Here is a 26,992-nt window from a genome sequence, read left to right as displayed (position 1 = left end):
AGCCCAGACATCAGAGGCACAGGAGCACTTCCGGCATTGGTTTTCATTTGTCATCAACAAATGTTGCCAAAGAAGGAACCCAACTGAGAGAAAGAGCGGAGCTGTGAGTGTACCGCCCCCTCAGGCCAGAGCTAGTACTGCAGCCGTGTCAAAATGGGCAAATAGTATTCAGACCTAAAGTAGTAATACATGCTACAGTGAAAACACACTGCATTCAGTAGATATTCACACGTACCTTTTCTGTTCAATTAACCTGTTTGAGAGTGTATTATATCATTATTGTGTTATTTATTACTGGATTTTGGATCACAGATGGATTATTTAAGTAAAGTTGGCTCTGGTCATAGAGAAGCACATTTTTAGTACTACATATATATATTGTTAGGTAGCTTATTTGAAAAAATATACATTGTCATTGAAATTGTATTTCAAATATTTTGGTTTCAATTTCTGCATAAAACATTGGCCTTGTATGTGTATATGTGTATGTATGATATATATATATATATATATATATATATATATATATATATATGTATGTATATACAGTGTATGTATGTATATGTATGTGTATATGTATATGTGTATGTATACACTGTATATGTATATTTGTATGTATACAAATATATATGTGTATATGTATATGTGTGTGTATGTATGTATGTATAAGTATGTATGTATATATATGTTTATATATTGTATATAAACATACTGTATGCAGTATATATATACATACATTAATAATATGATTTGTCAGAACTCATAGTAGCATTAGGACTTTTACAGTTGAACTGTAAATGACACTGACTGTGTATTTAAAAAATCTTTTTAAACATCCTGAAAATATTTTTATACTCAGTGGTAAAAATTGTGATTATTAAATGCCATAAAACCAGTTGAGTATACTGTATCTGGGACCCCGGGGTGGTTGTCCGCTTTGCCTGAATGGTCCTCCAGCCTTGGCTCAAACTTATTTTCAATATACTGTAACTGCATATTTACAATATGTTTTTTCAAAAAGATGTTGTAGCCTACAACAGGAAATGCATTTCCCCCTCAAAGGTTTTTTTTAAGACCTTCGTGCTCACGCTCATTAATTGTGTCCATTGTATTTCTGTAAACGCACATTGAAGTGATTCATCATTATTTATGAATATTACATTAGTCTGATCTTTTTTTTTTAACCTTTGTCAGGAAAGTTGTTTACTGTCATGTTTTCTGTGTTTGAAACATTTTCATTAAACCTGTGAAACTGTGTGTGTGTGTGTGTGTGTGTGTGTGTGTGTGTGTGTGTGTGTGTGTGTGTGTGTGTGTTGTGTGTGTGTGTGGTGTGTGTGTGGTGCGTGTGTGTGTGTGTGTGTGTGTGTTGGAAGAGGGTAAAAAAGGGGGGTTGAAAAGAAACGTGACACGGTGCGATTGTGTTACTCGGGCCTTGACAACAGGATGGCCAGCTGCTGGACGCCATAATTATATTATTAATAATATAGCAATACATTTAGGCAATCACAAAGTAACAAAACAATGATCTAAACTGGTAACTTCAGTGACAGTGAATAATATAATAATAATTATAACAATAATAATAAAAAAAACATTTTACATTAGATTAAAAAAAACAATAAAACAGCAAGACAGGCAACGACAAAGACAAAACACGACGGAACAAGTGAAAGTGAAGAGTCACACAAACAGACAGGTGTGTGGGGGGGGGGGGGGGGGGGAGGAAGTCTTATCTTGTTAACTTCTTAGCAGTTCCTTTTTCTTTTTTGAGCATGTGACGTAACAGCTGATGACTGCGGAGTAAAAAGAATCCGATTTCAGGGTGGGACTGTGAAGCTACCATGCGTGAATCAAAATCACAAAAACATCCTGTTATTCAGATCCGTTTATTCAATAAAATGCATTTAAATGAAGAGGATGCACTCCTCTGTATGTGTAAATGTGAAAATAATAAATAGGAATAAAACAGTTTGTCCGCTGCGAAATTCTACAACGGTAATATGAAGCTCATTTTTACAATATAACTGCAAAATCAAGTTGTAAATATGAATTTGTAGCTTTTTGTAATTGAAATCCACAGTTAGCCCATCTGTAAAAGGAGATGAGTGTTATGAAAATGTACCAAAAGAAAACTAGAAAGCTACAAAGTCAGACCATCCCACATACAGTACTGTGCCAGTTTTCCCAGTTCAAGCATCCTGCAGTAGAGCAGGCTTACATTAGAAGATTCCACTTTTGAAATTCCCTTCCCCGTCCCTGAGCGCTCTGAGCTGTCCAGAAGTCTCCGCGAGTTCTCCGCCCGGTCACTCGCAGTTGGGTTCTGCAGCCGCGCTCGCTGGAGGCGAGCATCTGTGCCGGGGGAGTTTGCTCTGGTGGGACATTTGTCTCTGGGTGGAGCGAGATGGGCGAGCGAAGCAGAAGGTCAAAGTGCTGCTGGAGCTGCAGTCGTAGTTTCCGTCCTGGTCGGAGAAAGAAAAGAGAGAGCGCCGAGATGAGACAGGAATGTGAAAGAGTCCATCATGCTCACTGTCTTTTCCGAGTTCATTGGGTCTGCAAGTTCTCATTTTAAAACTACCTTTTTTAGAGTAACGGAGTAATCATTTAGTCTCGAATCGGTCAGAATAAATGAGAAATTACCCTAATGTCACATCTTCAGATCACTTCTTTTGTCTGACCCACAATCTAAAACCCCCAAACATTCAATTCAAAATGATATAAAACTGAAAAAAGCACCAATCCTCACATTTCAGAGGCCATAACCAGCAGTCGTTTTCTATTTATGCTAAATAGATAACTCAAATTGGAATCGATTACTCGTGATCACTTTTAAATTCTTAAACTTGCCGTTAAAACCATCTGTGTACTGTGTAATATTAGTTTTCTGGAAAACTCCAATAGAAATGGTATTATGTGCAAAATTATTATTATGAGCTTCATTTCCTTGTGTTACTCATGTTGTCCTCAGGTCAAATTGACCCGTTTTCCTACATCAATGTTCTTTTTAATTACCCAAAATAACATAATTGATTCCACACAACGCTCTTTGGCAATTACAAATCTCTACTTTCATTAATTTTGGGGTGTCTTATTCAATTTTATAGCATTTGAAAAAAAAAATTGAAGTGGTTTTGAAATAGTATTGATTAAAAGTTAACATATTCCAGTCTGTGATTATCCATCAACATCCATTCCTTTAATTTTAGTCTAAATAATTCCTAATTTCTGCTTTTCTCACTCAAACATTAGGTATAATTTCCTATAAATGAGGTTTATTGATCATAAATCCCAAACATAACTGTAAAACTAAAGTTAATAGTGTTGAAAACGTCAAAAAAGCATCAAAAGGGTTGAAAAACAGGGACAAAAACGTAAGAAAAAGTTAAAAACATTGATAAAAAGCCTCAACAAAAGTGTTGACTTTCAATTTTGACGGCAAGACAACACAAGGGTTTATTGGCTATAAATCCTTGTCTGGTTCGGATTCTGATTCATCAAATTAATAATGTTTCTGTTATTTGGTCCACTTCTTTAAATACATGGTGAATCAGCAGGTGTATTTTGATCAGCTATGAGACAGACATGTTACTTGTTACGCTCACCTCTGCTGTGACGGTGCTGGGCCTGTGGTGGACCCTGTGGTCCAGACTCCTGGTTTTCTCCTCTCTCTGGGCCCGCCCGGCCTCCTCTCTCTGCTTCATGAACCTATTGTTGACGATCCTCGTCACGCTGTCACTCCTGTGCAGCGTAGCGGCAGCGGGCCTCGTTGGAACGCGTTCCAGGTTCTTCATACTGTTCTTAGTCTTCTGCCCTGACCCCGGTACCGGTACCGGTTTCTCTGCCCGGCCGCTCACCCTGCGCAGGAACTCTGTGACCATGCCGTACCGGTGGGTGCCTGCAGGTTTGCTTGGGGGCTTAGCGTTGCTCACAGAGCCGTGGTTCTGTCCTGCACCAGCTCTGTGACTGGTTTGTCGGGTCCATGTGAGGCCAGCGTGGCTCTGGTGGTTCAGGTTCCACAGTGCTCGATCTCTCGAGGTGGATGAGGACGAGGAGGAGGAGCTCAAATTGGTGGATGAGGGGGGAGAGAATGCTGCGGATGCAGAGTGTCTCCGGTAGAGTTTAGGCGAGGAGGTGGAGGATCTGGACCTCTCAACTCTGCCTGACACCCCGTCCAGTGAGGCAGAGATGTGGTGAGACCGGGCGGAGACCAGGGAGGTGCTCAGGACCTGGGATGGACTGCTTCTCACAGTGACTGAGCAATCTGTCTGCAGACCAACACTCACCATCTGTGGCTTCATGTGGGTCTGAGTCCCTGAACAGGCCACGTCCACCCAGCACTGCTGTAATCTCCCTCTCCTCTCCTGTGAACTGCCTTGAACCGTCCCCCGCCAGCTGGCCGTCATTCCTTCATGTCGTCGCTGAGGTTCGCAGCTGAGCCCAGACAGAGCGGAGAGAGGGAGGTCGGCGGTGTGCACCAGGGCGAGCCAGAGTTGACAGACTCTCTGTCTGCGACAGGGCTTTGCTTCAGCTGAGCCAGCTGGACTCTGCGAGCTGATGGGGGGCTGTAGTAGATGCGGAAGGCTGACTTCTCCGGGCAAGTGTGGCTTCTCTCCACGGACATCTGCTCAAAGTCCAGATCGGGGAAGCTAAGAGGCATGATTAGATGGTCCCACGTCTTAACGGGGTCCTCTTGGTCCAGCTGGGCAGCCTCTTGGCTCAGATAGCACCAGTTCTTCCTCTTACAGCCGTAAGAAGAAGAACGCCAAAGTCCTTTCACTTTTGAGCTGCACTTTCTGTGAAAGTAGGTGATACATGAATTATGACCTCAGTGACTTCAGGAGCAAGATAGGCAAGATCTTGTTCAAGAGACAAACGCAAGTTCAAGAACGTTCAAGAGACGCAAGAACGCTTGAAAAAACACTCACCTGTCATCTTCATTATGAAAGAGACCACTGACAGCACACTGTGAAAGGGAGAAAAACACATATTAGCCAAATGCTGAACTTGTCAATCGTGTCAATGTCGGCCTGTTGGATCCACATCTGTTAGATCCAGACTGAAAAATATTATACATATATAGATATTTTAGACATATCAGATGGATTGACATGACATTTTGTAAAGACTTTCATGGTCCCCAGATGATGAATCTTAGTGACTTTGGTGATCCTCTGAGTTAATCTAGCGCCACCATCAGGTCAACATTTCAGTTGCTTAGATACTTTGATGGTTATGACTAAACTAAAGACATTACCATCAACATTAGCTGTACATTTGTGTTAATTGGCTAATGTTAGCATGCCAGCATGCTCAACTAAGATTTCTAAAACTAAGATTTCTATGTTAACAACTTCAGAATTGGCTCTGAGGGAATTAAAATTGTATTGGCATTTAAACATCTGGTTTAATTTAACTGAATGCGCTACTCTTATTTTCATTGGCATATTAACTGTGCCCCAGAAGAAAGCGGGGATTAAAGTCTAGTCAGTGAAATAAGGACGAGAAAAAAATCAAAGCAGGGATCTTTAGTCATGCTGTGCAAAGGACACGCCAACAGTTCTGTGGCAACAACTCAAATGCTAGATTACATTTCTTATCTGATGTGCGTTAAAACGTTCTCTTTGCATTTGACCAAACAGGTGAAAACAGTATGCTTTGAAGACCCTCATGCACCAGGTCTGGACAACGCAGAGAATCAGTTGAGTGTTTTAATGCAGTAGATTTGAGCATGCCTGTCCTGTTTGGCTGCATCCCCTACAAGAGATTGGCCTAAATACTGTGGCATGTCTATTCATGATGCCTGTTTGACTGAGCGTCAGAGAGACTTGTGGCCAGGGAGACGGATCATCAGCAGGACTTCCCGCTGTATCACCCAGCCTCACACACACAGCAGGAGAGACACATGTCTGAAGGGTAAACACCACCCTTACCTCGGCTGCCTTGCCCTGGGTGATCTTGGCTCACTGTTCAATTCAATCCGCTCATCCCGAAGCTCTGCACCGAGATCTTGCAACAACCCCCCCAGAATACGCATGGTTTTGTCTTTACCCTAAATTTTAAAAAATCCACATATTTTTAGATGTATTGGAAAGAAAAAAGACACAATTTGCTGATTTGAGTATAAAAAACTGATTTTGTACCTCTTTTGCCTCCACCCCGCGTCCTTTAAAGTGACACCACTGATGGAGGATCCACAGAATCTGCAAGGACATTCGCATTTTTGGGTCCCTGCAGCTGCGGATGAGGTCCGATTGGAAGGAAGTTGCGTGCCTCACTTGTTCTTCTCTCTCCTTAACCTCTGAGGTGTGGAGGTCTTCTACACTCTGCTTACGTGGTAACTCTTTGAGATAAGATCTTTCTTGTCTCCAGAGAGACAGAGTTGGCCTTGCTCTTCTCTGTTAGGAACGTCTCCACCCTCCAATTAAAGCCAACAGCATGGCCTGTAGAAGCTCCAAAGCCTCATTCAAAGGCCCTGGTGAGACTATTTGATGTGCCTTGCCATCCAAATCCACCTCTGTCAGAGAGGTAAAAGCAAATGAGGTAGATGAGTGGCCAGTGGTTGGTGGCGTCATCAGGAGCTGGATAGCTGAACTTAAAATGCAGGAATGATCTCTGAGAGCTAGAAGGGTTTCAAAGTCTTTCACAGTCATTCCTAAGAGACCTCTATCCTGTTTGTGTTGTTATCACTCTCATGACTGTCTAAAGGGTCCCACTCACCACCACAGGACCCTCCCGACTACCATGACAAGCACTAATTGCGCCGTCAGTCTGTGATGAAGTCTCAACATCACTTTTACCTTCCTTGCTGCCTCGTCCTGACCCTCCTTGTACGTTGCGCGTGCTATTTTCAAACTTCCCTCTCTGTCCTTCACCGGTGTCCCAGCTGACAGATTTTCCTCCAACACATCCCGGTTTTCTTCTTCTTCTTCTTCCTCTTCCTCCCCTACTCTTCCCGTTTTCTCTTTCAGGTCGGTCATTTCTGCTCGCAGTCCACGGTTCTCCACCTCCAGTTCAACGATGCGCCGGCTCAGGAGTGTGGCCTCTTCCTCCACCAGTTTTAGGTGAACTCTGACCCCTGCCTCCCTGGCGTGGGCGGAGTTTTGTTTGCTCTCAGGCGATTGGATGTCGCCGTAGGCTGAGTGGTATTTGGCCAGCTCTTCCCGCATGCCTTCGCTCTCTGATACCAACTTGGTGAGCTTCTTGCACATGAGAGCTAATTCCTCTTTGGCAAAGTGAAGTTGGCACCTGAGATCTGCACTGTCATCCTTCGGGCAAACACATATATATATCAACAATAAATATCATTCTGATTAGGATGATGAATAAGTAAACTGCAACACGGAATTTTTCATCGGCGCAGCAGTTACTAACGTAACAAACCTCGATCTGTTGAGAGAGCCTTTTCTCAGCTCTACTGGCGGTTGATCGGAGGCTTTTCTTCTTCAGAGTGCTCTGAGGGATACAAACATGGCAAAGAGGTTCATGAAGGGAGCAATACATACATAATGGTGAGACATTTTAAAAAGCCATGTGAATTGTTTTAGATGTCTTAATTTCTTACATCAACACTCAGCTGCACCATTTGAGACATGCTAATCTGCCTTCTGAAATTGTGAAATCACAATACTGTGAAGAGACCTCACTGAAGTCCTAAGCTCAGTGTGATACTTCCATGTGCAAACACAGATAAAGGAACCGTTTAATTAAAAAAAAGATGCCACTCTCACATGTCTGTTATGTGTGAAGCTACAGCTAGGAGACGATCAGCTTGACTCAGTTGCAGGAGACTAAATCTGCCCACCAGCACCTCTATAGCTCACTAATTAAGATGTTAAATTTGGTTTGTTTGACGGACTATTTTTTGACTGAGCGCAGCAATTTCCTGGAGTCTTCTTCACCACAAACTCAGTTTTTGTACAATTTAAATGTAAATGTGTTTTATAAAGCTTCAGATGTGCTGGTAGGTAGATTGTTGTTACCTTTAGACAGAGCCAGGCTAGCTGTTCCCCTAAGGTTCCAGGCTTTATGCTAAGCTAAGCTAATTTGCTGCTGGCTTTATCTCCATATTGAACAGTCCGTCCCTTCTCTACTTGAGTGGTAGTGTTATTTGTAAGTCTGAGCATGAGAGGAATGTAAGCTTCTGTCTGGCAGCATTGTCTCGCTCCTAGACACAAGACAGGATGGCACAGTGTTTTTAATAGTCATCTTTTATGGGCTAGAAGTGGCTGTCATAACAAGTTGGTCACAGTGTTTTCAATTCAAGGTCAGTGGGCCTGGAGGCCATGACCTAAAATGTGGTTAAAGTAATTAATAATGTTCATGGGTATAAACGTTTTGCAATTCTTGAACTGCAAAATTGCCATAATTTGTGTTGCATTTCAAAATAAAAAGTGCAGTTATAGTCTTTACTTCTGATTTCGTCATTGGTCGGGCATGTGCAGTTCAAACTACCGTTCAAAGTCCCACAAACAAGGTTACAGACAGTCTCTGAAATGTCCATCCTCCTTCACATCCATCTAGACTGTGTTTTGTGACCCAAGATTAGGTAATCCAAGTGGATTTTCCTGCTGGGATCAAAGGGACTAGCAGCTGCCTCCAATGAGCGGGACAGACTGAGCTCATGCCAAAGCACCGAATCCTGGATTAAACCAAGCACGTGCCAATGAAATGCAATGAGCGTTATCTCAGGAGCCGTCGAGGTGAGGGCCCGCAAGAATAAAAGGTGGACTGGAAGTTCAATTCAACTGTCAGGGTGTGGGAGCCACGCTTTCATAAAAGCATATACATGGATAGTTGTAGGTCAGTATGCCGGCGCACAAACACCAATTTGAATGCCATAATACAAGCTGATCCAGATTTAGCCTCCAGCTTAATAGAAGCAGAAAGGAAGAAAGCGAGTCTATTTTTATAACCTCTCTCTCCCTTTTGCTCTGTGAGGCTATCAGCTGTGCCTGGAAGTTAGGCTTCAGCATGCCAGGCTGCTTCACCCTGCTCCGGCACCAGGCAGCTGCTGGCCGTGCCCTCCTCTCATATCATTGATCTGCACCCGGGTCATGTGTCACCTGACATCAGGGTGACCGAGGGATGAGGGGGACAACTGGCTGGGATGGGTGCAGCTGTGTAGCAGCAGAAATGGAGAGGAGGATTCCTGACTATAGAGATGGAGGCTCGTGAAGGGTGTTTATGCAGTTTATGCTTCTATAAATCTAAAATGTTGGGCATTAATGTCGCACCTCTCTGACTTTCTCCACCTCAGCCTGTAACACCTGCTTGGCCACTTCCAGTTCCTGGGTCTTCTCACGCAGGGCCTCATTTTCCCACTCCAACTGGGAATTCTTCTTCTGCACCCCCTCCAGCTCGTTGTACAGCCGGAGGGACACACTCTTTGCAACCTGTAAACAAAGCCAACAGCAGGTTAGTGTATCTCCAATCATGGTCTGATTATGATACTATGGGCCCCTGGGAAGGGACATGTAAAGGCTCCTCACCCCTCCTACACAATAACAAGACCCATAGATTGAAAAATACACAAGTCTTTTTTGCATCTCTTTGTGGTAATTTTAATGTCTATTTGTGGTTGTTGTGTGTCTCTTTGTATTTTGCATCTCTTGTGGTAGTCTTGTGGTCTTTTTGCATCTTTGTCAAAATGTTACGTCTCTTTCAGGTTGTTTTACAACTCTTTGTAATCATTTTGCACCTCTTTTTAGACCTTTGACCGACTTGCCAACAAGAAATGTTTATAGTCACTTCCAACAGAGGCTCTGGAGCTCTGGAGCTCTGGCTCCAATCAGGCTGTAAAGAAAATCTTCTACTCCTGATTTTACCTCCTTTCCAGCGCTGTAAGAGAGACTTCACAGGAATTCACCATAGGAGTGTGTCAGAGGGTGAGAGGGTGAGGCTGGTGGGTAATCCTACACCATCACCATGCTCACCCCGGCTCAAAGAAATACAGTCTGGCTGCCACCACAGACGCTCATTTAACGACAGCTTTTGATAAAGATTACTGTGCTTTTATGTTTCCTACTGATGGAGAACAACTCACCACATAACCACACCATGGTTGGACAAAACTACAAACAGGATGCATGATAAAGACATTCCAACTAATGACGTTTTTGTGGTTCTGACTAACAGAAGGGAGTATTTTACAGCGCAGTGAACAGTCGTGAGTCAGGCTGCTGTCAACTGATTACAGTCCTTTAGTGCGTACAATCGACGCAACCAATAAAACAAGAAATAGCTTTGTGGGGATAACAGATTGATGGTTGCCAACTGGAATAGCAGTGATTCAGTCAAAAGCCAATTTGGGAGAATGTACTGTTTGTTGGTGCTGGGAGAGGTTTAACAAGACCACATGATGACGGAGTGGGAGGAGTAACTGAAATGGTTTCTGACCATAATATCGTGCTCCAAGCCCCGGACCAGCTCCCCGTCCACCTGCCCCGTCTGAGCCACTCGGATGCTGCGGCGCTCGGCCTTGCGGAGGCGGTACTGCAGGATGCGACAGGTCTTGTTGGCTGCTCCAGCTGCAGACGCAGCTCCTGCAGCTGGAACACCTCCTCCTCCTGGAACATGTCGCGCATTTCCAGCATCTCACAGCGAAGCTCCTCCACCTCATCCTGGGACAAACACCCAAATACTTTAAATGTTGCTTTTTGTTTCTATATTCAACTATCCTCTTGTGTAACGAATTGATATGTAATAAACATTATTTTGTGAGTATAAGGAAAATAAGTACAAAATGTTTTTATCATTGCCCTGAAGCTCACTTCCTCATGAGCTGCCATTGTCAGAAAAAGAAAAAAACAAGAAACTTTTCTTTTGCATAAGTTGTTATTGGATTGGGCCTTTAAACATTCTGAGTCAAAGCCCTGAGTCAAAGCCCTGGTGACTAGTTTAATAGTATGGTTCCGTAATCCCCTTGACTCCTTATTTACATTTATTAGGGGACAGATGTCATGTACCAAATATATAAAAATGTGCGTTTCCTATATGGGTAGGATTACAGCTTCCAATTGTTTTGATGGCATTGAAATCCGGACTTGAACTATTGGGTTTAATTTGTATTTGTTTTATCATTGACCTGACCTGAAGATGTCAACACACTGAAGATGGCTGTGTTACAAACTGAAGATGTGGATTGTGAATGATGTTTTCCAGTTGTATTATGGGAAATGTAGAGTCCAGTGATTTTTGTTTTTCGAACCTTTCTCTCGTTAGGCTCACAACTTTATACAAGTGCAAAACTAGTAAATTGTTGGAGTACCCCTTTAAATCCCCAAAACTGGACCTTCTGATTGGTTTAAATCCCACTTTTTAAGCACCTCATTCATCCTACTTTATGTAGGATGAATCAATCCTTAATTTATATAGTGAAAGTTTTCACATTGTGCTTCCACAACATGGAAAACGCTACTGGTGTCACAGATCATATGTGGTTTTCTTTCTCTTTTTTAACTTTATTGCCCATATTAAACATTGCAGGCAATTTTAGCAATACATTACACACGCAGACACTCTCAAGGAGAGGTCAACACTCGTGACTTTTGATTCTTGCATAAAAGTCACGAGTGTTGACCTGTCCCCTCACCTCTCCCCTCCTTGTCCTTAAGTCTCTAATGAAGACTGACAAGAGCTTTTACTGAAAATCGGCTCTGGTGTTCAGAGTCTGAAGGCCTCTTATATCTAACAAAGAAGCGACACACAGACTTGAAAACAAATGTGTTCATATGTGCAAGCAACCATATATCATGGAACTAGAGTTAAAATATCAACTCAATTAAAAAAAATCTAATTCAAATAAACTTACTTTCAAATACTCGTTCTCTGACCTCAAATCGTCCACCTCCCTGACAAGGTCTTCGGTTGTCTCTCCCATCATGAGATCCATAAATGACCCCGAAGAGTTAAACAGACTGAGACCCTGTCCAGCAGCATCAGGCTGGAGAGCGCAGGAATCCCTCTGCGCCTTTACGCACGGTTTCCCGTCGCCTTTCCTCTCGCTGTCGGGCTCAACAAAGCTTCCCCGTCAATCCAGCTAAATAATTGTCGCTGTTCGCGAAGTTGTGCTTATTGTTGTTGCCCTCCGAGGGGCAGTCGGATATTTCTGAGCTGCTGTCTGAGGAGGAGAGTTTCCCAGACAGGCAGCCGGAGTCTTTGCTCAGGTCCTCTGAAGTGTTGCTGGCGTCGGACAGTTTCCTCTGCGCGCCGGGGCACTCCACCGTGGCGCATGATGACACGTTCACCGGTCGTTTCCCCTGCAGTCCCGCCGATCTGACCTCCTTCCCAGAGTCGCACTGGCCTGACTGAGGGCCACTTTGGGCATTTATAGAAGCAAGATCTTTCTTCTTCTTTTGGGCAGAAACCTGCTGCGATCTGGGTTGTTTGTGGCTCCGGAGCGCAGTCTTTGCGCACTTGTCTCCGTCTCTGTTCATCCCGACTCTCGTTCTCTTTTTCTTCTTCTAAGTACAAATATAATTTTTTTTTTTCAGTTCAGGATGATCATGATGTGTCCACCAATATGTTGAAAGGTCTTCAAGTCCGCAGCTCACAGCTCACTGAAGACATCTGACTGGTTGTTCTCCATCCCGAAGACTGAAACTTTTGCCAAAATGCCAGAGAAGCAGGGTAGAAAGTGACCAGCAGTGTGTAACTTTTAACGCAGCTTGCAGTGACTTCCGGTCCTCAGTTCCAAAATAAAATCCTCTTATTAACATTTGACAATGTCCAGTGTTCTGCAATGTCTTTCTTTTTCCTTGTCATCAAAGTAAACCATTGTTTCTCCATCTTTTCAAAAACATTGTTGACGACAAAAAAGATTCGAATCCTTGTAAAATATCTCTTCGCTTGCAATTAATTGAGCTTAAATAGCAACAAGTAGGCGAGAACTAGACTTTTTCTGTTTATTTTTTAATTTGAAATACCAATCGTTCCACCTCACCTTCAATCTCCCCATCGAGGCGAGCGATAGACAATTGGAGATTTTATTTTAAAAAAGCATCACTTACTGTGACTTTTGGTGACTTGACACCGTTAAGCTGACGTTGCAGCCCATTTTTCTTTACCTCATATTTATTAAACTAATGTTAAACAGTCAAAACCCGTTAGATCTCTGTACGTCAACAGATCCGGGAGGCACCATGTTCAATATGTTCATGCATTGTCACTTCAAATGGGATTCTAGTAAGGGTTCCGATATTTTGCCATGTAGCCTATATTTCAAATTTAATCTTGAAATAAATCTCTACATTTTGAGGTCAATTGATCTCAGGTACAAAGCTGCCACCTTGTGGACTTATAATGGAGTTTCAGCTAATTCATCAGTCGACATGCAGATTTGCAGGAGGCCCACAGTAAGATGAACCATAGCTGTCTAATAATACCTCAAACAAACCACACAATCTTGTGAAAGGAGCGAGTGGTTCATCACATTTATTAAATGCCTCTCTGTTGTCTCAAGTGGAGATTTTAAATGTCTAATTTAATTCATTTAGGCAACAATCATAATAAAACCGGTTTATTCAAATATTGATTCTTTGAGATGCTGCTCGTTTTGGTCACTGTTGTCTTAAGATCCTGACCGCTCATTGGACACAAGAGAAGGCTTTCCAAGAAACACAGGAACTCAACGAGATGCAGGCCCACATCAAACTGGTTTGGCACCTTTTGCATGCACCTGATCCTTTATAATACTGGGAAGAATGCTGAGCCATATTGTTTGTATAGGAATTTTGTCAAATAATAATAATAATAATAATAATAATAATAAAAAGTAAAAAGATTTGTATCAAGACATACATCATAGAACATAGTTGCGTAGTAGCTTGGGAAGTTATTTGAGTTGCAACTAATGTTTTTTTTTTAAATTTTAAATACTATGTGTCATCGATACATTTGAGAAGTTTTTACGTGCACCAAGTCTTTATTAAAGTTCCGCGTGGACTGTTTAACGTCACTTATTGAATCGGTGTTGTAAACAGCAGCTGGACTAAACGTCCGTTCTTTGATTTCTATTTCTAGACCTCTCCTGGCTGCGCTGTGATTGGCTGCCGGACCTGTCAGTCACGGTGTCCTTGCCGCCCATTTCCGCCCCGTTTGAGTGGCAGCTCACTTTTCGTTTGTTTATGTCAGTTGAGCGTTAACTTGACCTTAATTCACAGGTATATTGAAATGAATTGTGTTTAAATCTTCGTGTCAGTGTTTACATTGATAGCGTTAGCCTTTCTCTGCTGCCCACCCTCTAGCTAGCTAAAGCTTTAACTTAGCAGCAGCGATGCTAACGGCTGGTTAGCTAGTCAGAGCTAACAACTAATACCTGAAGCTCTTTGAGGAGCAGAGCTACTTTCACGAGCTAGTAGAAGCCTGCTTTTTTTTATTTTAGTCATAGCGTGTACTTGATAATGTGTGTGCGCCCCTGCTTAGTGTAACGAGTCCGTGCTGTTGCAGGTAGTGTGTTTGGCTGTCTGTGATGCTAGGAGCGAGGCTGGGCAGAGGGACAGGCCGATGGTGGAAACATGACTTCTGAGTAACGCCCGGTTACTTTCTCTGCTCAGTATGAACAGCGAGGAAGAATTTTACGACGCTGAGACGGGTGAGACACGCAGACAGGTTTTCTAATATAGTAAAGTATGCTGGCTTCTTGTGCCTAAGGTATCTTTCCATTCTTCCCTCACCCTCCGCTTGTCTCCATCAGGGCTGGAGTCAGATGATTCCTGTGAGGTCAGTTTTAAGGATGCCCTGGTGTTTGACAGTAAGCAGGTGACTGACGGCGGCGCCAAACAGGAGAATGGAGTGTGGGAGCGCAGGTGAGCATTCATGCAGAAGTGACCGTCTCTGGTCTGCATGCACGTTACCACACGACCGTATGTGTCCTTTGGTGAGGGGCTTGAGGGGTTCATTAGGCATGTACTCGCATGTGGAAGCGGACAAGTCAGTTAAACCACATGTTTATGCTGTTGGCTAGCTCTGCAGAGTATTTGGAGTTACTGTTGGTATAGCTAGTCAACACTTTGGCTGAATCCCATTTCTCCATCTTACCCCTAACCCTTACCCCTAGCCCTTGGTTCTTAAAACCAACTGGTAAGGGTTAGGGGTGAAAACATACCCCTATGACATGGGACACCACTTGGTTACATCACCAAGATGCCGTCTGCAAGTGTGTCTATATGTCGATTGCGTGGGGTTTGACAACAGTGTCATATATTTTACACTTATTTTATGTCCACTTTGGTGGTGCAGAGTCAGATGTTCTTCTCTTTGTAGTACTAATGTGTGTTTGCAATACCTATGTGTATACACACGAATGGTGTGTTGTGTATCTGTTTCAGTTATCACCGGTTTGAATGTCATTGATTTTCAGAAAAAAACAGTTTAACAAAACTCTTTCAATGTCTTTATTGCCCAATAAATTAAACATTACAGGCAGAAACATTACATAAAACATATGATATTACAGAACCATTATCAACTATTAGAACCATAACTTACATGTCACACACATAAAAAGGCTTCGAATGTGTAAAACTAAAAAAGGCACACAGGACCGCAAACAAACAAACTACAGTTTCTTAAAAAAAAATCAGATTTTTGATGCACTACACTGTGTTAGAATTTTCTGATTTCACTTCTTTTTAATCATAATTGTCCAAATGTGTACCAGGAAAACCCTGCCTGCTGAAATGATTTCCAGGAACAATTACAGTGTTTGGAATATATTGAAGAAATGCATCGGCATGGTGAGTCCTACCTGCTTCCAATTTAATCTGAACATCAGGTTTGCTTCAAACAAACTGTCAGATTCTGGGTCTAGTGCGTTGTGTTTTTTTGTTTTGTTTTGTTTTGATTACAAAAACTTGCATGGTTTAGCTTTCATTGTGCCTCTACAAGATTACTCCTGTCTGAACTCGTTGCTCTTCTCTCTGCGCAGATGGCTATAATTGGCTTGGAAATTGCATTTGTTTTGCAGCCATCTGAAAGAACCAAAAAAGCTTAAATGAACATCAGAATACAATGAATATAAAACACATGTTCTTCAGTTTAAAGGCAGAGCATACTTGTTTTGGAAAGTTAAAATATGACGCATGAGTTGCTTGAGTAAGGTATTTTGTACAACAGTGTCACACTTTGAATCTGATCTGCTATAAAGCTTGCCTGCTTAGTTATTTCACTTACTTATTTGGTCTTTTCATATGCTTTTACAGGAGCTGTCCAAAATAGCAATGCCGGTTGTGTTTAACGAGCCACTGAGCTTTCTCCAGAGAATGTCTGAGTACATGGAGCACACTCACCTCATCCACAAAGCCTGCACTTTGTCTGACTCAATAGACCGCATGCAGGTACAGATAATTCTGAAGATTAGAGAGATTTTTAGCTTACTGTTATTTCTCTTTTAGATAATTTTTTTCTGTCTGCATTGTTTGACCACACCTGGAGAGATTATAGATGTAATCGATCTTAGTCTGACTTAAGGCTGCAACTAACAATACTTTTCTTTATAGAGTAATAGGTCCTTAAAATGACAGAAAATTACCCATAAAGTTTTCCATAAACCAATGATACATCTTCAAATACCGTGTTTTTGTCCGACCAACACTCCAAAACCCAAAGATATTAGATTTATCTTTCATATAAGAAAAATAAATTCTGCAAATCATCACATTTGAGAAGCTAGAACAAGGAAATGTTTGGTGTTTAAGCTTAAAAAAAATGACTTCAATTTCAGTCGATCAACCGATTACTAGTTGCAGCTCTACTCTGATTCCCTTCATGTCTCCGTGACAGGTTGTTGCTGCGTTTGCTGTTTCGTCTGTAGCATCTCAATGGGAAAGGACTGGAAAGCCATTTAATCCTTTACTGGGGGAGACATATGAACTCATAAGGTATTGGAGAAGCCTGTTGACTGAGAGAAGCTAAAGTGCATAGAAAAGTTTTGGTTACACGTTACTTGAATGTATCTACATAAGAGTGACATGACACTGTCATAAACCAGTCATGACACATGAACGCTAACCTTAACTTGTAATGTCAAAACCAAATGACACTTACTGAAAGAAGCGTTCTGTGCGTTGACTTGTTAATAATGTTCATGACCCATTCATGACAGTTGTGTCACACATAGGTGTACGTAGATACCTTCAAGTAAAGTGTAACCAACGTTTTTTTGTGTTGATGACGTAAACATACATGAACTAAGATGTTTTGTATTTGTTTAAAGAGAGGATGAGGGGTACAGATTGATCTCGGAGCAGGTGAGCCACCACCCCCCTGTCAGTGCCTTCCATGCCCAGTCTCTAAAACAAGAGTTTGAGTTTCACGGCTCCATTTGCCCAAAACTCAAGTTCTGGGGCAAAAGTGTGGAGGCCGAGCCCAAAGGCACTATGACACTGGAGCTACTGAAGTGAGTAGTTTTATCCATTTATTTGTTATTTAATCTGTTTTGTTGTTGTCTTCTCATCAGTCTTTTCTGGGGATTTCTTATAGATATAAAGAAGCGTACACATGGACAAACCCAATGTGTTGTGTGCATAACATCATCCTGGGAAAACTCTGGATTGAGCAATATGGAACCGTGGAGATAGTCAACCATAGGTATAGTGACAAATCCTTTCCTGCAAGATTTAAACTGGTTGGATGATTGCTTATTTATTTGTATTTATTTGTATTTTATCAGCACTGGAGATAAGTGTGTGTTGAACTTCAAACCATGTGGCATGTTTGGGAAAGAGCTGCACAAAGTCGAAGGTCATATTCAAGACAAAAGGTAAGAGCACAATCACAACAAAATGTAAATAGTCAGTGGTTGTGATGAATTCTCTCTGAACTGAATTAGATTTTCTTTTCTGTAAAAAGTAAGAAGAAGCGGCGAGTGATCTATGGAAAGTGGACAGAGTGCATGTACAGCGTGGACCCCAAGATTTACGAAACATACAAGAAGTCCGACAAGAAGTCGGGGGGAGACCCAAAAAAGCTGAAACAGGTGAATGAAGCGGAGATTTCCGATTGGTTAAGTTTGCATTCTGCTTTGCCTGACATCTGACATCCTCCACTAAGATGACATGCTGCTTAGTTTGTTCTCACGTTTGTCTTTGACATGTTTTATCTGTCTTACAACGTGGTGTAATATGTGACTCATTACTCTAAATTCTTTTCTCAAATGGTATCTTTTTCTTTCACAATAACATGCAGTGGCATTAGTAGAAGGTAAGGTAAAAGTGTATTTGATATCTGTAGTGTGCTACTGCTGTTGTCTAGTTCGACTTCTGTTCAAAGTGTAGTGTATGAGTAGATATTTGCCAGCACTAATCGATAATGTCTTGGAATGACATGCATTGTTGCTTGAGAGACGTGTTGAATTAGTGGCAACTGTAGTTCTGTGAATCACCTGTTTGCACATGAACTCTAAGCTTCAGGTTGTTAGTCCACATCTGATAATTGTATGTGTGTGTGTGTTGTGTGTAGGGACATAGTTGTGAAGCTGAGGATGCTGATGAAATGCCAGAAGTTCAAGAGACTGTGACTGTGATACCAGGAAGTGCCTTACTGTGGAGGATAACGCCGCGGCCTGCTCACTCAGCACAGGTAAATATGAGGTAAAGGTACAATGACATGGTGCTTTTTGGATGCTTTTATATAGGTTTTATTGGTCCCCTAATACCATAGCTGAAGTCTCTTTTATATAGACCTTAGTGGTCCCCTAATACTGTATCTGAAGTCTCTTTTTAAATAGACCTAAGTGGTCCCCTAATACTGTATCTGAAGTCTCTTTTTATATAGACCTTAGTGGTCCCCTAATACTGTATCTGAAGTCTCTTTTATATAGACCTTAGTGGTCCACTAATACTGTATCTGAAGTCTCTTTTATTACTGGTCCCCTAATACTGTATCTGAAGTCTAATTTTATATAGACCTTATTGGTCCCTTAATACTGAATCTGAAGTCTCTTTTTATATAGACCTTAGTGGTCCCCTAATACTGTATCTGAAGTCTCTTTTTATATAGGCCTTAGTGGTCCCCTAATACTGTATCTGAAGTCTCTTTTATATAGACCTTAGTGGTCCCCTAATACTGTATCTGAAGTCTCTTTTATATAGACCTTAGTGGTCCCCTAATACTGTATCTGAAGTCTAATTTTATATAGACCTTAGTGGTCCCCTAATACTGTATCTGAAGTCTCTTTTATATAGACCTTAGTGGTCCCCTAATACTGTATCTGAAGTCTCTTTTATATAGACCTTTGTGCCAGTCCCACAATGAGCTTTTTAAGTGAAATCTTGCTTTTTAAAGCTGTTTTGTGGACTTTCTTGTAAACAAGGCGTTTGTTTGTTTGTTTGTTTGTTACCAAAAGCTGGTGTTTATCATTGAGGCCGGACAAACATGCTAAGTGCAGTCCCTTGCCCATAACATGTTTCCATGTTTACTAGTTGTACTTCTTCACTTTTTTTTGTTTATGCTACAGTTTTCACTGAAGGGAATTTTCCTGTGAAAAAATACTTCCTCTGACAAAGTGGAATAACCGAAATAATAACGACACAGATTCTGGAAAGACTCGTCATTTATTAAGAATGTGAATCTTTTTTCATCTTGTGAACAATACAAACAAAATTCATCTTCATTCTAGACCTAGAGATATCTCAAACCTGGACAAATAAATCAGCATTATCTAACTATCAGCATGGCTTGATACCTCTAGAGGTAAATGAGAATTTTTTTTTTTTTTAAATAATTTGACTGAACCAACCCTTTAATCAAGAGTGGGTATTGATTCAATTTTATTTGGAGTCACATATACATCAATAGAAGGTACCTAAATATATAAAAAACAAGATGTCTATTCTCTGTGTTTCCTTCTGTGTAGATGTATAACTTCACCAGTTTGCCATGTCACTAAACGAGCTGGAGCCCGGCATGGAGAGACTACTGCTCCAACAGACTGCCGGCTGAGGCCCGACATCAGAGCCATGGAGATTGGAGACATGGGTAACACCAGCCTCACATCAACATGCAGAGAGAAGCCCAAACTGTTCCTTCCACACATGGCTGCATTAGCAGACCCTCCTGATTCTGTAATGGCGCCTTCATTCGTATTTTGTGTTTTTTATAGACTTAGCGAGTACAGAGAAGGAGCGGTTAGAGGAGAAACAAAAAGGGCCTCACGCAGGGAACGCTCCGCGGAGGAAGAGGAGTGGTCCAACATGTGAGTGTTGGTTACAATTTCGAGGTGTCTTTTCAAGAGCTTTGAGATAAAGGCCCTCTTAGATGTGCACATCATTACATAAATCTGATGCCAATTTAACATGATGGCCTCCTTTTAACAACAATTTAAAAGTCGGCAATCTATGTCGGACTGAGTAATATTTTGTATAATTTAAAGGCTGCAGCTCACAACAATTAAATTCATGTACATTTACATTCATACATTAACATAATAGGATCATTTAGGATCTCTCTATTCAATATTCTATATGTTATCCCTGTATCCACAACCACCTTCCTATCTGTATGTCATTCCGTTGTCCTTGTTGTTGCCAACATAAAGCTGGATACAACTTATATATTCCTGGTAGATTTCTTTGTATCGTGAAGACGTGAATGCTGTATTTCTGTTTACATCACAGTAGATGTCACAAAGATGAATAGTTGCCGTCATGAGAGCTTACCATAATTGTAAAATCTTGTGTTATCAGTATTACAATCCGTTTAGTGTTTGTCCTGATAAGCTTTTGTACGCATGCATCTGTTTCCTCAAACTGGATCTTTTTTATTTGTTTTATATTTAAACCTAACGAGCTGATTTCGGTCTGAATGCCCACTAAACCGCTCGTTGTTCGAGTATACTTCACTGGGTTAAAAACGTTAAATTAAGTAATAGATGAGCACATTTCTTAAAGACTTGTGTAAGAAAAAGGTCCTTTGCATTCACAATAATCATTACATAAGTTTTTTGTTTTTCCTTCTGTGAATGTCTTGTCAAGTCACTTTTGTCTGAACTGACAGAAAAATCCCTTTAGCACATCGATGAAGCCAGCAAAGTTATGTACACCATGTCTAAAAACTCACGAGTGTCTCCTAACTATGTTAATACATAATTAGATATAATAATTTATACATGATTCAAGTTTGTGTGATCGCTCACCTCCGACACGCAGTTGCTAGTAGCCAAGGAGGATTTTAAACCATCATGGGTCTTCCTGCCGACTGCACATATGTTTTTCTGAGGCAAAATTTCAGATGGAAAACCTTTTAATCCACGTTTTGCTCGTCTTTTTTGACCCTTTTGTGTCTTTTCCCCAATGTTTTTGTCACTTTTTCAACGTTTGTCGACCTTTTCCCGAGCCTTTTGAAATGTTTGTTTTTTTCCCCAATTTTTTTTTAAGCTAGTTTAGTTTTTTATTAACATACCCACACAAGTTCTTGATCAATATTATAAAATTGACAATAACACACCAGTTAAATAAAGTGGAACTCTTTATTTAACTGATGAGGAACGTTTGTAGGGAACCATCCACGTTACTTTTTTGGACAAGTTGTTTGAAAGAAACCCAAATTTTATATTAGAACTTTTTGACCCGAAGACAACAGGAGGGTCAAAGAAGTCGTTTTCTTCACTTGAGTTTCTGCACGTGAAAGTTGCCGAAAGACACTAGTTTTTAAACATAGCCATACTGAGAAATACGGGGAGTTTTGCGGGGCTGATAGTCATTAGGCAATGGCTTGAATTAAACTAACATTCATTAATATCCAAAAGTTGCTCACTAAAGCTTTAAAAATAAATCCTGCATGCTTTATGTCTCTCCAGGTGGTTTCAGCCTGGGAACAAACCCTCACACAGAGAGCGGAGGACTGGCTGTACACAGGTGGATACTTTGACAGGAATTACACTGACTGTCCCAACATTTATTGACACTGGAGGAGGTGCTCAGTGGCAGATCTCCTCCTCTCTGATAGGATTCGCTTCATTTTCCAGCATCTACACGATTTTGTGTCTTTGTGACGTCCAGACGCTCACTGGTACTGTGTTTTTGCTTGAATCCATAAAAAGTGATATCAGAATGTTATCAAACCGTTTATCAGATGAATATTGAACTGTGCACTGGTCCACAGGAGAAATGGGATATAAAGGAGAATTATAGAGTTATATTATTTGTAAATGTTGACATAAACATCTTCCAATCTTATATGCCCTAATCATGACAATAATAGGCCCCAAATATGTTACTCACCTGTCGAGGGTGTGTGTGGGTGTGGTGCAGGACCGAAAGCTCAGACTTCTAGAGGATATATTCTCAGTTTTAGTTCAGGTGCCCAACCCTAATCTTACCTATAGACGTACTTCTTGTCCAGTGGCATTTAAATATCAGGGGTTATTTAAACACATCTGCTACTTTTATTTGAATATTAGATGTGTATTTTTGTTAGCTGTTAACATCCCTAAAAAGTCACGTGTGATACATTTTCTGTGAATAGAGTAGAGATGAAAGCTGCTTATAACCATGTTTACCTTCACGGTAAACACATTGCTGGTACATCATATTATCGTCCGCTGTAACATAGATAGTGTGTATAATAATTGGTGCATGCATGTCCACCAAGATGACTATTTACACAAGTCAAAGCCATAAAAACCTTTTCTGCACTAAGTTTAATACTGTAAATGGCTTCACATAAAGTGTTAAAGCGAAAGGATACAGCGCGTTTTGGTTTAAATTCTGACACCTGTTGATGGGATATTCTGAGCCATACAGTCCAAACAATATTAATGAAAAGTTCATATTAATGGGTTTTGTACCTCCTATGCTTTGTCTTACTTAAGACAAACTAACTGTAAACAGGAGATTTAACGTTGCCATAGAGCCAGTTAGTTAGCTGTGTTTTTCGTTGTTGCTTGTATTTGTTTTATTTTGCAAATTGGCACCAGATTAAAAAAAAAATGCTGAATTAGCTTCAGCAGTTCTGTTTGCGATGTACCATAAAATATACAACTATACTGGATGACTTTGTTACTGAAGAAACGTTAAATAATGATGAGTCTCAGGAATATTCTTGCATTAAAAGAAGCGTTTTCATTTTTGATTTCTAAGCGGATCTTGGACGTTTGTTTGCGAGATAATGATATCTCTGGGAAGTGCAAGCCGCGCCAAATCTAAAATTTGTGTTAAATAGTTTTGACTCCGGGAAGCATGGGAAGTTTGAGGCAAATGCGGCTCACATCTTCCTTCCGCGGCTCCCTGCCGAGGCACCGTTCGAAAACCTCTTAAAGAGAGAGCTGCTACACACTGCCCCCTGATCCATAGCCGTTTTCTTCACACGTGGACGAGAACTTGACTATTTCCAAGGTTCCAGTGTGATGCCCGGAGACATTTTTCCATCAACGAAAGCTGTTTTCGGACACAGCGGCAGCAAAGAGAAAGAAAGACAGAACTGTAGCCATCGTAAACCCTTGCAAAACCGACATCTGATCTGCCCTCGTGAAATGTGAAGAACAACAACAAAACACTTAACTCCTCTGTAGCTTGTAGCTAATGTGTGCTTCAGACACTACAGAGACAGCCGTTACTGAATGTTGTGTGCTGATGTTAGAACACTTAAATAATACAGCAGATGTTAGTAGATGTTCCTTTGTATTTCAAAGCACTAACATTGCCTGAACATGCACATTTGAACACTCTCAGTCCATGCACATATTGTACAGTAAAATATATACTCTACATCATGTCACCCCCCCCAGCTGCTCTCGAATTTACTCTGAATTTAAGCACTTTGTGAGGCCTGCAGACACTCAAAGGTGCAGGTTCGCTCTGATGTTCTCACACACTCTTTACCCCTTGTGTTCATCTAACATTTAATTGAAAATGTGTAGATTGTATTGATTTATTGTTTTTCCTCATATGTTACCTATACACAAACATATGCGTACATGGCATATTTGAGAAATAAATGATGCACTATTGAATTACCACCGCCCACTCGTCGTGTTTGAACCAATCATTAAATCCTCTTATGATGTTTATTTACACCAGTGATCCCCAAATAACAGGTCAAAGACGATTTATAGGATTTGAAAGAAAAGAAAAGTAAACATTTTTTTTTTTCTGACTTTTTTTTTCTAATCTTTGAGTTCTTGGGAAAAAATCTGAAACTTTAACCTTCAGGCCTCTAAAATAAGACAAGACTATTTAACCTGAGAAATTGCTGTGCCGCAGTATCTAAGTTAGAAGAGGGCAGATACAAAGGTGCAAGAATAACCAGCAGTCTAAGAGAACAGGTGAATAAGATGCAATTCCAACTATCCACAAATTCTAAATGCTAAAAAATGGTTGCCAGTATGGAGGATATCTGGTTTGTACAGCGTCAAATCTGATGTAGTGTAAAAGTCCAGAAGTGCATTGTTAATAGCTTCTAACTGATTCATAACGTACTTAATTATAAGCTTTTAGTGACATTAATGGTCAATGTGTGTTATCTCTACCGAACATTCACATTGAGGTTTAAAGCCCCTCATTATTGACACACACGGTTGGACCAATCACAGTGAAGCACCGGTGCCAGCTAGCCAATCACGGGTCATCTTTACCGTGTTGCTGTTCTCCGGCCGAACGGTATTTCAGTGAGTACATGTAAGTATAAACATCATTTTTTTTCTCTTCTATATGTATATCGAATATTTGATACAACAAAACCAGGTGTGTATTGATTCCCCGTGTGGGAATGTAAGCTGCAGCTCAGTGGGGACCACGCCGAGCTGAAAGCAGCCAGATTACTGCAGGATGCAGAGTCATCCATGGCTACTGCTCCCAGCAGCAGGTTCATTATGGGAGCACTGGGATCAGCTTTGTTCCCGTCCTGTTTCCCTTTCAAAAATGTTTCGGTCTTTATTATACCCTCTGGTAAAATTGTAATTGTTGTGGGGAGAACCTTACCCTCCCTGAAAGAAAAGAACAAAATAATAGCTTTGCATTAAATAGACAACGCTAGTGGGCTAAGAAACATGTCCAGAATGAAATGTCCAAGCAAGAACTACCATTTAATTGTTTTAATTATTTACTGCTGAATAATATGGTAATGATTAGAGTGACATCAGCAGGAGAAAAAAAAAACGTCATATCTCCTGCCTTCTACATGTGGGACCACACAGCTCTTTGGTTTTAAAACATATACAAAACCAGTGTGAAAAGTTTGGGGTCACTTAAATATTTCCATCCCACTCCATTATAGACAGAATACCAGCTGATCTGAGTGGGGGGGTGATCTTTAATGCAATATCTCCATTGCCCATTATCAGCACATTCATCAATGATCCAAAGGCGCATGCTGTTTACTAATCTGATATCGTTTAAATAAACTAACTGAGACACTGGAGACAGAAAGCTTTTTGCAATTATGTAATCACATGATGAGGTTTATGTCTCTAATGGAGTACAATGGAAATTTCTAAGTGACCCCAACTTTGACCAGTGTGTGTGTGTGTGCGGTGTGTGTGTGTGTGTGTGTGTGTGTGTGTAAATCTTATATTATCTCATAGTATTTCTTTGTTTATTTTGTTTTTTTTGTTACTTGACATTGCAGTACTTGCAGTACAGTGTTTTTTTTATTTTCTCTTGCAACACAAAACACTGAGGCTAAGTAGATAGATAGATAGATAGATAGATAGATAGATAGATAGATAGATTAGATAGATATTGATCCCAATAAAATTGGAAATTATGTACAGCGGCAAAATCAGTCACACAGCACAGAATGTGCTGAAAATATAAATGAAATACTAGGATACAATATACACTACATACAATATACATGAAATATAATAGTATAAAGTCTAAGAACACTATTTGTTTATATAAGTTGGGAATACAGAAATGTGCAACTGCTTAAATAGTATGATAAAAATGTAGATAAACCTATTGCACAATAGGTGATATATTAATTAGGTACATGTGAAAACCTGATTCTGATGACCTTTAGGGTTATTGATTATGACCCATATGTTTCTATGTAGTGAGGCCTGCCTGAGGCCTTCCCCTCTTTGTACCCCCTGCAGCAGTCTGTCCCCTCATCATGGCTTCTGGAGCTTGTTCCCCAGCATGGTGTCTGGGTCCCGCGGCTCCTCCAGCAAGTACCTGGTGGAGTTCCGGGCCGGGAAGATGACATGAAGGGCAGCACGGTGACCCCTGACAAGCGCAAAGGCCAGGTGTACATACAGCAGACCGACGACTCGCTCATCCACCTCTGCTGGAAGGATCGCACCACCGGGAACGTGGATGACGTAGGGGACCCCCTCCTGCATGTAAACAGGCTCCACCTGTCTTTGACTTTTAACATTAAACCCAGTTCATGTCTGATTTAGGACCTGATCATCTTCCCCGAGGACTGTGAGTTCAAACGGGTGAACCAGTGCACACCGGACGAAGTCTATGTGCTGAAGTCAAAGCTGGCTCCAAAAGACTTCTTCTGGATGAGGGTATACAGCAGCAGGCACTTTTGCATTCATGAAGCTTTGGTTTTCATTGGTTAAAAAGACACAATGTACAAGAGATAAACCTACAGTATGTAGCAATGACACTGTTGCAGATACTGCCGTTTCATGCATTTCACACAAGAAAGAAATCAAATAGCAAGTTGTATTGTGGCATGCTTTTTTTAGAATAGAATGGGCATAGATAAGGCTGGTCATAGTCTTAGTTTTCATTATTATTAACAAAATCTCTGAAAAGACAAAACAAAGAATTGCCCAACTCAACAAGTATTCAATCCAATCCACTTTATTTTGTATAGCACATTTTACAAACACAAAGTTACCAAAGTGCTGCACAGGAAAACTCAAACATACAAACAATTAATGTAAAAATTGTAAAAAACCAATAAGAGCATCTGGTTTAAAAGATAAAAATAGATAAAACAGAATAATAAATACTAAAATACATAAAACAATAAGAGCATCAGAGGACCATACAAATCACATGGGTTAAAAAGCCAAGAATAAAAATGTGTCTTAAGACGAGAC

General features: G+C 40.9%; 2 protein-coding genes and 2 pseudogenes across 2 annotated transcripts; 2 read left to right on the top strand and 2 right to left on the bottom strand.

Annotated features, from left to right (window-relative positions):
- Positions 1-2,047: 2,047 nt before the first annotated feature.
- LOC116674497 (protein SOGA1) lies at positions 2,048-4,400 on the bottom strand. Its single transcript, XM_032506936.1, has 2 exons — positions 3,600-4,400; positions 2,048-2,459 (listed from the first exon to the last, which is right to left on the bottom strand). The coding sequence occupies exons 1-2, from the start codon at positions 4,398-4,400 to the stop codon at positions 2,304-2,306; spliced, it is 957 nt and encodes a 318-aa protein (XP_032362827.1). The 3' UTR covers positions 2,048-2,303.
- A 2,310-nt stretch (positions 4,401-6,710) lies between these two features.
- Positions 6,711-12,018, bottom strand: LOC116674496 (protein SOGA1-like). Its single transcript, XM_032506935.1, is given in 6 exon segments — positions 6,711-7,262; positions 7,378-7,449; positions 9,231-9,389; positions 10,393-10,514; positions 10,517-10,616; positions 11,807-12,018. Coding segments are annotated over 6 exon segments (1,086 nt in total). The 5' UTR covers positions 11,888-12,018.
- A 2,048-nt stretch (positions 12,019-14,066) lies between these two features.
- Positions 14,067-21,929, top strand: LOC116674494 (oxysterol-binding protein-related protein 2-like; annotated as a pseudogene).
- A 4,044-nt stretch (positions 21,930-25,973) lies between these two features.
- Positions 25,974-26,449, top strand: LOC116674493 (proteasomal ubiquitin receptor ADRM1-like; annotated as a pseudogene).
- Positions 26,450-26,992: the final 543 nt, after the last annotated feature.

Source organism: Etheostoma spectabile, unplaced genomic scaffold (genome assembly GCF_008692095.1).
Source record: "Etheostoma spectabile isolate EspeVRDwgs_2016 unplaced genomic scaffold, UIUC_Espe_1.0 scaffold00000408, whole genome shotgun sequence".
Taxonomy (NCBI): Eukaryota; Metazoa; Chordata; class Actinopteri; order Perciformes; family Percidae; genus Etheostoma; species Etheostoma spectabile.
Note: the sequence above shows the minus strand (reverse complement) of the source record. Positions and strands in the feature narration are given on the sequence as shown.